Source organism: Bos indicus x Bos taurus, chromosome 7 (assembly GCF_003369695.1).
Source record: "Bos indicus x Bos taurus breed Angus x Brahman F1 hybrid chromosome 7, Bos_hybrid_MaternalHap_v2.0, whole genome shotgun sequence".
Classification (NCBI taxonomy): Eukaryota; Metazoa; Chordata; class Mammalia; order Artiodactyla; family Bovidae; genus Bos; species Bos indicus x Bos taurus.
The window spans coordinates 59,295,837-59,312,090 of NC_040082.1; the positions used below are offsets into that span (position 1 = coordinate 59,295,837).

General features: G+C 37.2%; 1 protein-coding gene across 1 annotated transcript in view; it reads left to right on the top strand.

The window, feature by feature from the left end:
• Window positions 1–421: 421 nt before the first annotated feature.
• The window catches only part of PFDN1 (prefoldin subunit 1), a 73,920-nt gene continuing 58,087 nt past the window's right edge, over window positions 422–16,254 (top strand). Inside the window, exons 1-2 of the mRNA XM_027546290.1 lie at window positions 422–527; window positions 3,081–3,247. Of these exons, the coding sequence (XP_027402091.1) occupies window positions 495–527; window positions 3,081–3,247 (200 nt within the window). The 5' untranslated portion in view covers window positions 422–494. The remainder of the gene's footprint in view (window positions 528–3,080; window positions 3,248–16,254) is intronic.

Consider the following 16,254-nt stretch of genomic DNA (forward strand, 5'->3'; position numbering starts at 1 on the left):
AAGGTCTTCTGAGAGCATTCAATAGAAATAAGTTCTTTGGGAAAACACTTCAACTACGCCTTCTGGTCTTCTCCATGCTGCCACGCCTGAAACTCAGGCTGATTTTTTCTCATCCCTCCCTGACAGCACCGGACCCACTGAAGGCATGAATGACTTTAGAGGTTTTAGCCTGATCCACACACATTTTAATTTAGCGACACAAACTAAACTATTTGTCGAAGTGCTTAAAACCACACACGAAATCTGTGCATTGTGCTGTGTTTGGAAGGACGTGGAGAATCAAGGCAGGCCTATAGGTAACGTGGGGAAGACGTACTCTGAATCGGAATCCCGGTTATTTTAGGCGTTAATAACGACGGGGAAGGTAGGAAAACCAAGCAGCCCCCTCATGCGCAGGCGCAGAAGGAAGAGGCGCTATCAACCCTTCAGGGCGCGCCCTTCCCCCACGCTCTTTCCGGGCTTCTCCCACTGCGCAGGCGCAGTAGTGAAGCAAGATGGCGGCCCCCGTGGATCTGGAGTTGAAGAAGGTAAAAAAGGGTCTTGAGCAGGCGGAAGCTTTTGTTTGGAAGCTAAGGGGACTGTGGACAAGAATATCGAATGAGTCTCTAGTGCTGCAGAAGGAAAGAGGCCCCAGGGAAATGGGGAGTGGTTTCTCAGAGTTCAAAGGCGGGACCGGGCCTCCTTAGGCTGGAGTCGAGGGCGAGCGGCTCTTTGCCGGGTAAGAGCCGGTTGGGCTGGGCCTGGTTAAGTTTGGCGAGCCTATAGCGGTTTTGTTCCCTTGTTCCGAGTTCCAGAGTCCTTTCGTTGCTCTTGGTGCCTTCAGTTCCATAGTGAGGCCTGAAGTGAGCGCTTCCAGTTGGAGCCTTTTTAGCCTGCTTGCCCAATCTGTAGCATCTGTAATTCTGTATCCTAATTTGCTTTGAAAAACTTCAAGTCCAGTCTGTTTTTAGGTCAGTTCTTTAATCCCATATCTTGTAAGGTCGCTTCATACAGTTCAGTCATGTATCCTCATAGCAATGTTCATCTTACGGCTTTGCCAACAACCCTCCCCCCCCCCCCCCCCCCCCCCCGTTTTTAAAGACTTGTCAAAGAAGAAGCAAGTCAGAGTTTTCCAGATAAAATTGGTATCAGAAGGAATTGAGTTTCTCTCTTCAAACAATTGCCTAGAAATGTGTTACACAGAAACGTTTTCACCACCTAAGAGTTGTCAGGATTCTAACACCACTACCGGCTCAAAAGCATATCCTTTTTTTTGGCGAAGGGAGGGAGAATGGGGATTGGAAAGGAGCCTAGACTTCATCTACTTTAAACCAATACTTTTCTAGAAAAGGAAACAATTTAACAGAAGATTCAGCCCAAGCTTGGTTCTAGAATACTGCATTCTCTGCCTCACTTCACACCTTTTGACCACTACTTGAGGTTAGAAGAGCAAATTTTGTTTAAGACTGTCTTGTGATCAACCTTTGCATGAGAAATAAGACAGTTGAAGTAGCTCTTCCACGTAATAGATGAAGCGGTGTATTATTGCTCTGAGGATTTGCGTGTGTGTGTATTGCGTTTTGTTTGGAACTTGTACCTTTACTCCTTACGGTGCTCTCTAGTGCTGTATTATCTCAGCTTTAACAATATACTAGCTTCCTTAGCAAACTGTGTCTTAAAGTGTTTTAAAAGTTTACCTTTTTTTTCTGTTAGAAGTTCAAATTTAAGTTAGGGTTTAGTGAGAGCTAACAATAGAATACAGCTGTGAATGGACTTACCCCTCAATATTATTTGAATCTGTTGCTGGGAAACCTATGGACAGTGAATGCAAACTAAGAAAATAATTACAGACTTAAATTGGGTAGTTTTGGCAACCAATAAAATTACAGAAGAAACTTGTTTAAAGGTCTTTTAATATGTTTATAATTTTGGGGGGAGGGGGAGGGATGGAGACTAAACTTTGGGTACCTCCTCTCCCCTTTAGATAAATCTTTTGAAACCTTACTAGTAGGTGAGAACAAAGTCAGAATAAAAGTTTAGTAGCGTTTTGCCATGTATTGCAGCCACAGGTGTTATTATTAAGTCAGAATTTGACAGCATGTGAAAATCATTCTAGGCACTTCAGAAGTATCGAAAACCTTTTGAGTTAAGAGTACTCAGAAGTCAAATTTGGCTTATTGTGTACATATGAAGATTATGATGCAGTTCTTTTATCAATGCTTTGAATTTTTTGTGTCTTTCTCTTAAGATATTCATTTTCTGAATATTACTGTGGATAGTAGAGTAGAAAGATTCAGTAACTAGCGGTCAGAAGAAGTTAAGTACTTGGTTTTTGAGCTAGTAGTTGTTCAGCCCTGTGAAGGTCATTTATATCTCTTCAAAATGTTTAGTTAATTTGTAAACTGTGCTGATGAATCTGCCATCCTTAACTCAGGATTATTGAAAAGAGAAAATGAGACATTTATTATATGTCAGTATTCTCATATTAATTTTCACATGTTAATATTTTGAACAAGTGTGGGAAAGTGCTTTAAATAATCTTGAGTAGTACAGATGTGGTGAGTTGTTACATTTATGGTTCTTGATTTGGGTCTCTGGGTTTCTGATTTTTGCCTTTAGAGCTTTTATTACTCCTTGGGTACCTTCTACTTGGTATGGTTATTATTTACCATGCCTTTGTTCAGCTTCTTCAGATAGGTTGCATCTTCTGAGGACTGGGTAAGTTCAGTACAGTTGACTCTTGAACAGCATTGGTTTAAACTGCAGGGATCCAGTTGTACACAGATTTTTAAAATAGTAAATACTAGAGTAATACATGATATGTAGTTGGGTGAATCAACAAATGTAGAACCAGGGATACAGAGGAACTGCAATATGGAGAGTCAACTATAAATTATATTTGGATTTTCAACTGCATGGAGGGTCAGTGCTTCTAATCACTGAATTGTTCAGGGCTCAAGTTTTTAGCAGACTGGCTTTGAGATGTTTGCTGTGGTAAATTTCACAGCTTTTTCTGTTTAGCAGGCTTCATTTTAATAGATTTGATTTAAACATTTACTGTAAAATATTGCACCTACTAAATCAAGGACATTTCTTTTTAGGCTTTCACAGAGCTTCAAGCCAAAGTTATTGACACTCAACAGAAGGTGAAGCTTGCAGATGTACAGATTGAACAGCTGAACAGAACGAAAAAGCATGCACATCTTACAGATACAGAGATTATGACTTTGGTAGATGAGACTAACATGTATGAAGGTGTAGGACGAATGTAAGTAAAGTATATCCTTAAGGGGGTTATCCTGAAAGAAGTTTATCTGAATTAAGTTATAGAATTTGTTCACTTTACAACTTGGATTAAAGTATCATAGTAGCTTTAAAGAACACTAGGTCAATATCTTTTTTCTTTTAAATGAGAAACTGAATTCCAGGTAGATGTGTTTAATCTTAAACTTTGAAGTATATTTTAAAAATATTTATTCCATGTTCTCTCCATACTTAGGTACTTATGTGTGTAACTTCAATGGTAAAAATATGATTTGTTGTGAAAAGATGTTTATAGTAGTTTTGTGTGTGAAGATTTTTTTTAAGTAGTTGTAGTTTTAACCTCTTCTTCCCAACCTGATTATTAATAGTCACACAAGTCATGAATCTTAGATGTCTGATCAGGTTGTAAAACAAAAATAAATATTCAGTTGTCTATTTAAATATACTCATTCTGTCAAACATGAGAAATCTAGTAAGTCAGCTTACCGTGTTCGTTCTAATTCTTATTATATGATTAACCACCTGCACTTCACTTTTTTTTTTCTTTTAAAAACTATATTGCCATTCTGAGGGAGAATACATCTGCTTCATGTTCTCTAAGCGGTAAATGGGAATGGAAAAGCCCTTAACTGCAGGTCACATTCCATTACACTGAGCTAAAAGGAGACTGATTTTTTTTTTTTTAAGTGGAGGAGGTACAAGAGAAGGGTTTTTCTGGAATTTGGTCTTTGAATATTACTTAGTAAGTGGACCATTACTTAAGTTTGGAGCTCCTTTAGTTGGAAAGGAATTTGACCTCAGTCTAGGATGATTTGTTTTGTGATTGATTTGAAGGAAGCACGGCATGTGTAACATTTACTGATGGCTTTAGAATGACATCATGAGAAATAGACTCTGCTCATGACTGGCTAATCCATATTGGTTTGAAACAGAGGTAAATTATGATAAACTGTTCATCTGATTTGCTCTCTGAGAATAAACAGCATGGATAAGTAAACAAAATCTTATTGTTGGAGTCCATTTTTTCATTTTAGCTTGTTTTAAAAGGAAGAAAATTCCAATTTGAGAGTTTGTTACTGGGACACAAAAGAATTGGGATGAAAACAAAGTAGAACCCTTGAATATGTGTCTGTGTAGCATGAAGTGCATTGTTGGCATTCACTGCAGGATAATTTTATCTTTGTTATGAATATCCTTAGGTCTTAAAACAGTAATGGTAGCTTTTATAGCATGCTTGTTAACATGTTGTGCTTCAGTTTCACATCATTACATTAGCCTTTGCTTGCTGCTGTTAAAGAATTTCTCTCTCCTGAAAAGAAAAACTCTTTGGTCTTTTGATCTATAGTGAATTTGTTTTCTTTTTAATAATTTTTTTTTTTTTTTTTTGGCTTTGCTGAGTCTTTGTTTCTACACGCTGGCGCGCTCTAGTTTTGGGGAGCAGGGGCTACTCTGGTTGCAGCGCTCTGGCTTCTTGTGGTGGTGGCTTCTCTTGTTGCAGAGCACGGGCTCTAGGGTGCACAGTCTTCCGTAGTTGTGGTTCCCGGGCTCTAGGGTACAGGCCCAATAGTTGTGGCTCACAGGCTTAGCTGCTCCATGGCGTATGGGATCTTCTGGGACCAGGGATTGAACCTGTGTCTTCTGCACTGGCGGGCGGATTCTACCAGTGAGCCACCAGAGAAGCCCAATCTATAGTGAAGTTTTAATTTTTAATAGAATAATTTCATTTACTAAACATTCTGCAGAGATGGTAGACAAGTTGCCTTTTTTTGCTTAGTGCCCAAAGTGCTACTTATTGGTTGTATTCCACTCAAAGAATTTTAGAGTTTAAAGGCTGGGATATGAATTAGTTAATGGTAGAACAGTAGTATTTCCAAAAGATTTATTTCATGTGAATTATGTTTCTTAAAAGAAATAAGTAGCTTTAAGTGTTTAGATAATGTGGAATATCTACACGGTTTTAAACTTTGGTTTTAAATTTGTCTTTTGTACTTTGTGCATCTCACTGGAGTTTGTAGGGGCATGTAAGGTAAGTTGTATTTGTTGTTTGGCTAGAGTGTTAGTGCCCTCAGGAGGAAAAGACTTGCTGAGTATTAGTCTGGTCATGAGGATGTTCTCTTTCTTGATGCTAAGCCTGAAATAGCTATTTCTGAATTTATAGTCTTGAGTAATCTTGAGTATCATTGTGAAAGAAAAGACAAATTAAGGTAAAGACTAGAGTTAAAGAAGTGAATCACAATGATACTCTTCTTTAACTCTAGTCTTTACCCTAATTTGTCTTTTCTTTTCCTTTTTGAAAATTGTTAGGGAATTCTAATTAGAATGCTAATTTTTCTCAAACTGTTGTTTTAAAACCAAGAATTATAAAATCTAAAACATTACATTTTGGTTTTAGAACCTGCAGTTTTACCATTGCTGAAATTCAGGCCTCTTGCCTGGACTAAGAAGCAATAGCTTCTGAACTGTTCTTTCTGCCCTTATTGTGTTGGTTTAAATGCTTTCTTCACACATCTGCCAGATATGATTATGTCATTATTTTTCATAAAATCTTTTGTTCATCCTTGGTTGCCCACAGGATAAAATCTAAACTTGTTAGCCTAGCATTCATAGTCATTCATAATCTGTCCTTAATTTACCCTTCTAGCCTCAAATCCTACCACTTTCTATTCCCAGGCTGAGGATAGCACATAAATTCATCTCATGGACTTACTTCTTTTCATTGGTTTTGAGTTATCTGTTGAGTTTGAGTCTCATGTGGGCTTAAACATGCTTTAATTGATCAGTGAGGTCTGTCATGGGCTGAAGGTAGAAGGGGAGTGGCTCATGTACCCAGAATTGTTACCCACCCTCGTCACATGGGCTTCCTCGCACATGCCATGTTTTTGTGTTTTCTTGGTTTTGCTCCTTCTGTCCTTCTTGGCCTGCAGTATCCCACTTTTCCTCCTGAAATTCACATCCTTTAAGACAGAGCTTATCTTCTCTGAAGAGTTTTCCATCTTCCCTGGCAGATTTACTAACACGTTCCTGTAGCTAGTAGAGCATGTGGGTGGTGGCATGAGGGTAGCGGGCAGAACCTGACTGAGTTTGAAATGGTCTGGTCTCCCCAACTAGATTGTCAAAGACCATATACATATTTATCTTTGTTTCCTCAGTCCTCAGTATAATGTCTGGCACAAAATGCGTGTTAAATGTGTGTTGGTTTGAATTGAATATAATTCTGTTGGCTAAAATAACTGCATTTTCTTTTGGTCCTTTAGAAAGGAAATGTTTAGTAAGTGTCAGAGACTTAAGAATTGAAGTTTATTATGCTTTTTAAATATATGATTCAATAAAGTAGAAAATTTTAAAGTTAACATATTTTGAGTAAGGTCAAAGGAATTGTTTCTGACCAAAATTATGTCCTCTAATCTGACAGAATTAATTCTTTATTAAATCTTTTGAGAAGATTGACTAATTCTAAATGCCAACCGGTTGCAGAGATAGTCAGCATTGACAATATAGAAAAACCCCAAGCCTTTAGGATTACGCTGAGGGCAGTATAATCCTTGGAGAGTAAAGGCTGTTCTGTGCAGAGTAATACTGGTATAATTGTATATTTTACCTTGCTTATGCTTACATAGGATGGAAGTCATATTTTTCATTTTAGGGTGTGCATTTAGTTTACAAAGTCATTTCAAGCCCAGATGCCTTTCCCAGTCATGAGTATGGAGAAAACTGGTAGTGTTAAATATCTTTTATATATGGCTATTTTCGGGTTAAAACAAAGAAAATCAAGCTACAGGGTAAGAGATAATGAATTGCTGTATACTGTAAACTCTGCATATTCGTTGCTCAAAAGTTATCGTCCATCTAGTCTCTTGGCATGTTGCCAGCACATTTTAGTTCTCTTACTTCATATTCTTTGGAGGGGCTGTTATGTAGCCTGATACTACTACCACCAATTTCTAGTTTTGCTACTTAAGCTGTTTGTGAGCTGACCTCACCATACTGCTTTGAGAACTATGATGAAAGTTACAACTGTGGAATGATGTGTCTGAATAGTTGGACGTGTTTGTCTTTTCATCTTTCTAGCATGCAAGGAAGGAATAGACACAGATCTCAAATAAATATTACATGAATGTTTCTTGTAGTTTTTTTGTGTGTGTGTGAATAAAAACCAGCTTGTAATTATTTATGGTAGTTTTCTTCCATTTTCCTTTGCATAGTAGAAATAAGAATATTTTTCAGAGTTAGTATTACATCTGAAAGTGCATATAAATGACATTTAGTCATACTAATGTTTGAAAGGACCATCATTAGAATAAAGGTCAAATTTATTTTTATTAACAATAGGTATGATCCAGACTCTGATTTGATATTAGGTCCATTATTCTAATATCTTTGTGCTTGAGCATTACATTAATAACACTTCTTCTTTCCAAAAGAGATAAATTAAGCTTTATATTTCTTTAATGAGAGGAACTTGAGTAGATTAGCCTTTGAGAAGAATGATTAGTGCCTTTGTAAAACTTGAACCTAACTAAAAATAACTTTGTACCATATTTAAACTAATTTAGAGGTATGCCACCATTCTGTGGATATTTTTTACATTTAAGGAACTAAGAATGAACAATGGTATAAATCTACCAACTAGATAAGTGTCTAGCAATGCAGAAATTGCTGTTTGGGAGCGGTGTTGCTATTTCTACTTGTTGAAGTAATTTGATGGTTGATCTCTGGTGGTTGAAAAATCCACAAGTATAAAACTTAAGATAAATGTGGCACAGGTAGAAAATGAAAACAGTAGGTATATTTCTGATGGGTAACAAAATTTTAAAAAAATCCAAATAATTGAACAGATTTTCAACTAATTATGATGTAGAAATCTGAACTGTGACAGTTTGGTTGAACTGCCCTTTGTTTAGAATGTTATGTTAGTTTTGTTTTGATTTTAATTTTTAGCTTGAATGTTGACTTGTAATTTGGATTGTAACATTTAGAAAAGTCAAGATGAAACATTTGCAGTTGCTCTTGGTTTAGATATATTAAATATTAGTCAAAAGGGATATAACCAGGCTGTCTTAAGTTTTGCAGCCGTTTTACTTTATGTAGAGTTGATATTCCAGTCAATTTGAGGTAATTTTAAAGCTGAAGATAAGTTGCATTATATTTTATTCCTAATACATTAGGAGAGAAACCACAAATCTTGGTGAATTAGACATTGTTAAGTATTATTGATATTATAGTAATAATAGTCTCACTAGAACCAAGTTTAGATATTTTATGCTTACTGTTGGAGAGAAAAAATTCAGTCTACTTTTGGTGTGAGGGTCACATTGCAAATTCAAATTTATAAGCTCCTTTATATACTGTCTTTAAAGGTGTTAGTCTGTATTTTAGAGCAGAGAAAATGAAGCAAAGATAAAATAATTTTCAGAGGTAAGAAGAAATTTAATCATTTTTTAGGTTTTAAAAGGAAGAGGAGTTTTAATGTTGAGCTGCTTTTCCTAATAGAATATGAACCACCCTTCTTGTGTTTTTAAACAGAGCTGTATAAAGTCATGGCTTTCATTTCTCAGAGTTCTAATGGGGAAAAAACAACTCTTTCTGTTGTGCAGGGGAAAATGACTTCAGTTTTGTTGATGTTGAGTATGTATATAACCCCAGCTGGGCATAGTCTCCTCTTCCACAGATGTGATACTCTAGGGAGAGGAGATTTCTGAGTCATAGTCTTAATTTTCTTAAGCTGTCAGTGATTTAAAAACTTGGTGTTCATTATAAGTCTTCTGACTGGTGTGTAGAATGACATCACTGTTTTTATGCCAGGAGAAGTTAACAAACATTTGCGTAGGAATGACATAGCTATGTTTCTTCTGCAGAAAGAGTAGTTTTAATAATTCTCTCCCTTCTTCCCCTCCCATGTCCTCCAAGATCCAAACAATCTCATTGAAACACTGGAAATTAATTTCCAAAATGTTGTGTTAATTAGGAGTTTATTGTAAAAAAAAAAAAAAGAGAGTTTGTACACTTACCTTGGGATGTACAAACATACTGAAATAAAAATTTTATTTAATGTGTCTTTGTTGTAGGGTTGGTTCATTTATGCTAGAACTTGTTGAGAAAAGGTAAATGTAATTGATTGATTTTGTTAACCGTTACTGGGAGGAGTTTGCTTCTGCCATCTCCTGACATCAAAAAGCCTGCCTTTTTTTTCCCCATCTGCTTTTGTTGCATGAAAGTAATTAATCAGCAACATGAGAGGATTGTGGTACAGTGTATTCCAGTTGGTGATTAAGCACGAAATTAATGTAGTTAACTGAGGGAAGGGTGAAAAAAATTACCTTGTTGTTCCTATGTAAATAAAAATAAAGCTAGCAGTAATCTTGAACTTTGTTACTTTGTCCTTGGGGATTTGGGTGCTGTAACTGACTTAAATCAGGTTGAATTTCTCTGAAGTAAAAAACAATCAATTTTAAGCTGTACCAAGGATTTTCTGATTTTAGCTGTCACTTATCTCATAGTGGCAAATTTAGGAACAACTTGTTATCTAATCTGTTTGAGAGAAGACTGATATGGTCAGGTCAAGGAACATAATCTGCTTAATGAAACATCCAAAAAAGAACTAGAAAAAAAAAACTGACTTAAAAGGTAAGAGCCAGTCCATATATATGAATATATAAGTAATGACTTATTGGTGTTTTTTTAATTTATTAGTTTTGTCAGGAATTGCTGTGAATTGCAAATATCTTTTGCCCAGATAGAATAATTAGGATTGCATTGTGTTGCATGCACCATTAGTGCCTGTGGTTTTGTGAAGAATGCATGCCCACTTTATTTTTAGAATTTAGGTTTGAATGGACATTCTGGGAGAACGTTATCTCGTTGTTCTGACCAGAAACGCTCATTACCAACTCTTGTTCTAAGATCAGTTACCTTGAAATGAACCAGATTACTTGGAAAACACTACCCTTTGGCTTTGAAGGGCTACCCTTTGAGGACTTGAAATATTCTTACATCAAAATTTCACAGCAGCAGGAGCACAGTATTGAAAATGTATCTTTAAATAGGTAAGAGCATAACTGGCCTAAGCAAAGCCTTTTACATTGTTTGGCTTAGGGTAAAAAGATTTGGACCACAGTATGCATCCTATATGTGTGTAACTCTTTTGTGCTTGTACCAAATTGTGTTTATGTTTCTCTGTGACTTTCTGCTTTTGCACCAATAGTCTTCTGTTTGTGTTCTTCAGTACTCATTTTTTATTATCTGGTGATTCTAGTTTATCCAGTGTTATATTTTAACCTACGAGTGAAATAAAGATCACATCTTGGAAAAATTTATAGCATAGCTCGATGCTTATGTGTGAAAATGTTTAGGTTTTGATGAGGCCAGAGTAAAAGTGGTAAACATCAGAGGTGATTATTTACCAGAATGCTTAGAATACCAAGTAGTGACCAAAAATAAGTGTCATGTTTAAAATAGATTAGCATACTACTGTTTCTAATTTTGGAGTAATACTTTGATTTAAAAATACACAGTGGTTTTTAACTAGTACAGATTGAACCTGTCAGTATATGAGTTACTCATCTAGAACAAGGAATGTTTACATGAAATTGGGTTCCTGATGGAACCATGATTTTTAAAAATAATTCCAGTGAATTCCCAATCCTCATCTTATTTAACTTATCAGTAGCATTTAGTCCAGTTTATATTTCTTTCCTTTATGTGCTTTTTTCCCATGGCTTCTAGGATACTGCCTGTTAGTTTTCCTTCAATTTCACTGGCCATTCCTTCTCAGTCTCCTTCACTGTTTCCTTTTCTTTCCCATTTCCAAATATTATTTGGGCTCATCTCAGCCTTTGGATTTTTTTTCTCTTTTCTTATATATAGTCAGTTTCTTAGTGATCTCATCCAGGCTTATCTCTTTAAATGCTTTTTTGTATTCTGACAACTCCCAGAATTTTATCTTCCCTTCCCTGAACTCCAGACTTGGATATGTCTACCTCCTTCCTTTACATTTCTTTTTGATGGGCTAATAGGCATCTCAAAACTAACTTGACTAAAATAAAAATGTTATTATTATTTAAAATTTTGTGTATTTTTGGCTGCGCTGAGTCTTCATTGCTTTTCACGGGCTTTCTCTAGTTGCGGCGAACGGGGGCTACCCTTTGTTTTGGTGTGCAGGCTTCTGATTGCAGTGGCTTCTCTTGTTGTAGAGCACAGACACTAGAGCACAGGCTCAGTAGTTGTGGCACATAGGCTCAGTTGCTCCATGGCATGTGGAATCTTCCTGCTCCAGGGATTGAACCCTTGTCACCCGCCTTCACAGGTGGATTTCTTTCCAGTGTGCCACCAGGGAAGTCCAAAATGTTGTGGCAGTCTGAATAGGGTTGACGAGTTGGAAAAGAATTTCCAGACACAGAGTATTTCAGAAAGGAGTGAATTTATTGAGAACAAAGAGCAGAGATAGTGAGGAGCATTGCAAATGCCAACTTTGTGACACACCAGGGAGAGCCCGCTGTGAGAACAACAGGCCGGCTCAGGGAGAGCTGTCGCTTTTCATGGTTTAAGTACCCAATTTTTATAGCCTCAGGACAAAGAAGAATCCTACTGGAAGGATGGCATTAGGTAATTGGTTAGGGTGCTATAGGGTGAGTACTGGAGTGGCATTTTTGCCTAATTTGGAGTCAGGAAGCTGGCTGGTAATGATCAGGGGGGCTTTTGGCAGGCAGTGGTTACAAAGGGGCTCATTCAACTTCAGCGGTGACCTTGGTTTTGGGCTCTGCATCTATGGCCTTGGTACGAGGCCTTGCTACTGTGATCTTGGGATGGGACTCCACACAAAATTCTTATTATTTACAAATTAACCAGTTCCTTCTTCAGTCTTTCTCATTTCAGCAAATGCATTTTCTTTCCTTTTAGTTCTTCTAAATCTTGGCTCATCCTTGACTCCTCTCTTTTAGTCTTAAGTTCAGTCCGTTAGCAAAGACTGTCTAAATTTTGTCTAGAATCTGCACATTACTTGTTACCAAGTTGGTCTAAACTGTCACTGGATTGCAGTTTTCTCTTAAATGGGTTTCCTGCTTCCATCCTTACCACATTATAGCTTTTCTCAACTGTGTAGCCAGAGTGATTCTTTTTTTTTTTAATTAATTTTTAGGCTGTGCTGGGTCTTTGTTGCTGCTTTCAGGCTTTCTCTAGTTGAGGCAAGCAGGGGCTACTCTCTAGTTGCAGTCTGTGGGCTTCCCATTGTGGTGGCTTCTCTAGTTGCAGAGCACGGGCTCCAGGGCACAGGGCTTCAGTAATTGTAGCACACAGGCTCAGTAGTTGTGATGCACTGGGCTTAATTGCCCTCTGGCATGTGAAGTCTTCCCCAACCAGGGATCGAACCCATGTCCCTTGCATTGGCAGGTGGAGTCTTAAGCACTGCACCATCAAGAAAGTCCGAGAGTGATTCTTTTAAAATATAGATCTTTCTTCCAGATGTCTGTATGGCTTATAACTTCCCTTCCTTCAGTCTGTACTAAGTAGGCATTGAGACCTTTTGTGACTACCCTATTTAGTTATTTATCAATATATTAAATTTTTAAAAATTGATACATAGTTAATTACAATGTTGTGTTACTTTCTGCAGTATAGCGAAGTGAATCAGTTATACATATACGTATATCCACTCTTATGACCGCCCAGTTTAAAATTGGTAATGCATACTTCACCTCCCACCTACTTGCCTTGTGTACTCTTTTTTTTAACTTGGCTTTATTTTTCTCCTGCCACTTTAAACCATCTGACATACCATAGTACTAACTGTCTATCTTTCTTAAATCAACTTTATTGAGCTATAACTTACATATAGTAAAATGCATTCATTTTAAGAGTAGAGTTGGGTGAATTTTGACAAAGTGGTGATTACACTCCAATCATGATATAGAACATTTTCATCTCTCTAAAATGTTCTTCCTTGCTTTAGTCAACGCACTCCCCTAAATCCTGCCCTGGGCAACTGATAGTCAGATTTCTATCGCTGTAGATTAGTTTTGCCTGTTTTAGAACTTTATATAGAATATATAAGTAGAATCATTATAGTATATACTCCTTTTGTGGCTTCTTTGATTAAGCTTAATACTTCTGAGATCTGTCCATATTGTGCCTATTAGTCTTCCTCAGGGACTGTATTTTGGGCTTTAGTTCCACTTTTTAAAGTATTCTTGCCTCTGCCCTCCCCGCTGTGTTTGCCAGCTTCATCTTGAGATTGGTTGCAGGAATTCCAAGGATTTCATTCAGATGTGACAACATCCAGAGTTAGAAAGTTATCGTGTTTTTTTGTGTCACTTTTTGTGAGCAAAGAAATCTTTCCTTGAAGTCATCAAAAGGACCATCTCTCATACTTCACAACAAGAGCTGAGCTACATGCTTGGCTTAAATCTTGGGGGTTGGAACTGCCATAATTAGGAAAGACCAAGATTTACTGCAGGATTCACCTCCCGGAGTCACTCAACAGTGCAGGCTACCCAGACAAAACTGGGGCTCTGTCAACAAAGAAGAACAGATATTGGATAGCCAACCAGTAGCATCTGCTAAAATCATGAACAGTAATCATTGCAGTGTCCAACAGTTCAGGGCTAGCTACATGAGAATTATGTAAAATATTTAAGAAGAATTAGGGAGTTTAATTAGGGAATATAGGTAGGAAATTCTTGAAGTAATTCAGGAGTATAGTAATAAGGGCATAATTAAGGTGGAAGAAGTGGGATGGAGAGGAAGAGGGTGAAAGAAAGTGATGAGCCTTGGAGATAAATTGGGAATATGGGGACACAGAGAATAGCTGTAGGTTTGGGACTTAGGTGAGTGGGCAAATGGTGACATTATTGATAGAGACTGCATTTGAAATGGGGAAACCTGATTGTAGGCAGTGTTGGCCTGGGTAGATAAAATGAGTTTAATTTGGGACTTGTTGAATTTGAGGAAATGTGGAAAATATAAGTGGAAGTGACCATTAGATGATAGTGCAGGTGGTAGGGATTTGTACTATTTTGAGATTCATTAGCCAAGTTTGTGGTGGTTTAGTCGTTAAAGCCATGACCAACTCTTGTGACCCCATGGACTGTAGCCTACCAGGCTCCTCTGTCCATGGGATTTCTCAGGCAAAAGTATTGATGTGGCTTGCCATTTCCTTCTCCAGGGAATCTTCCTGACCCAGGCATTAAACCTGTGTCTACTGCATTGCAGGTGGATTCTTTACTGCTAAGACAGCCAAGTTTAAGCCTTGAAAATAAGAGAGTTCTCAGAGGGACTTTGGGTGCAAATAGCTTAGCCCAGAGCTTGCATAATACTTTTAATATGGGCACTGGAAGAGAAAAGGAAAGAAGGACTTAAAGAATATAGTAGTTGGTAAGGGGAGCATGAATAGTATAGTACTAAGATGCAGCAGTATCACTCAGTGTGTATTAATTTTTGATAATATTCTGTAGGTTTTTATCAGGGGATCTCCTGTATGCTTTTAACATGTTCTCAACCTGCTTTATTTTAATTAATAGACTTTTATTTTTTAGAGCATAACTTTTAGTTTAAAAGAAAACTGAGCAGAAAGTACCAAGAGCTCTCACATTCTTCCTCCCCAGTCTCCTCCTTTTATATCTTGAATTTGTGTAGTATATTTGTTTCAGTTGAAGGAATATTGATACATTATGATTAATAAGATCCAGTGGGCTTCCTGGTGGCTTAGTCAGGAGATGTGTGTAGTATTTTAGTTCCCCAGCCAGGGATTGATCCCATATCCTCTGCATTGAAAATGGTGAGTAGCCACTGGACTGCCAGGGAAATTCCAGCTCACTTCTTTTTTTTTTTTTTTTTTATTTATTTTTGGCTGTGCTGAGTCTTTGTTGCTGTGCAGACTTTTTCTCTAGTTGCAGTGAGCAGAGACTACTCTCCAGTTGCAGTTGCTGGCTTCTCATTGCCGTGGCTTTTCTTGTTGTGGAGCATGGGCTTTAGAGCCTAAGGGCTTCAGTAGTTGCGGCTCTCGGGCTCTAGAGCACAGACTCAGCAGTGTGGTGCCCGGGCTTAGTTGTTCTGTGGTATATGGGATCTTCCCAGATCAGGGATCCAACCCATGTCTGCTGCATTGGCAGGCAGATTCTTTATCACTGAGCCAGCAGGGAAGCCTTCATTTCTTTTTTAATTTCCTTTTTTTCTCACAGTGTTTCCGTCTGTCAGTTCTGTTGTTACATCTTTGAGTGTACTTATTTATTTGTTTAAAACATTTTATTGGAGTAGAGCTGATTTATAAGGTTGTGTTAGTTTGGGTGTACAGTAAAGTCATTCAGTTATATTCATTATTTTTCAGATTCTTTTCTCGTATTGGTTATCACAGAATATTGAGTAGTTCATAATGTATACAGTAGGTTCTTGTTGATTTATCTGTCTTATAAATAATACTGCATGTATGTTAATATCAAGCTCCTAATTATCCCTCCCCACCACATTTCCCTTTTGGTAACCATATTTGTAAAATGTTTGTATATCTGGATATCTGTTTAATCAGATAATCTGTAAGTCTGTTTCTGTTTTGTAATTAAGTTCATTTCTATCATTTTTTAAAAATTACATTCCACGTATGAATGATATCATTTGATATTTGTATTTGACTTACTTGCATTAGTATGATAATCTCTAGTTCCATTCATGTTGCTGCAGATGGCATTATTTCATTCCTTTTTATGTCTGAGTAATATTCGTGTGTGTGTGTGTGTGTGTGTGTGTGTGTGTATACACCACATTTCTTTATCCATTCTTCTGTTGATGAACATTTGGGTTGCTTCCATGTCTTATAATTGCAGATAGTACTGCAGGGAACATTGGAGTGCATGTGTGTTTTCACACCATGGTTTCCTCCATATATATTCTGAGCATATTTTCATGTGCTTCCTGTTTATGCTGTGTGTTTCCTTTGGAGAATTGTCTGTTTTAGATCTTGTGTCCAGTTTTTGATTGATTTTTGAATTGAGCTGCTGGAGCTTTCTGTATATTTTGGAGATTAAT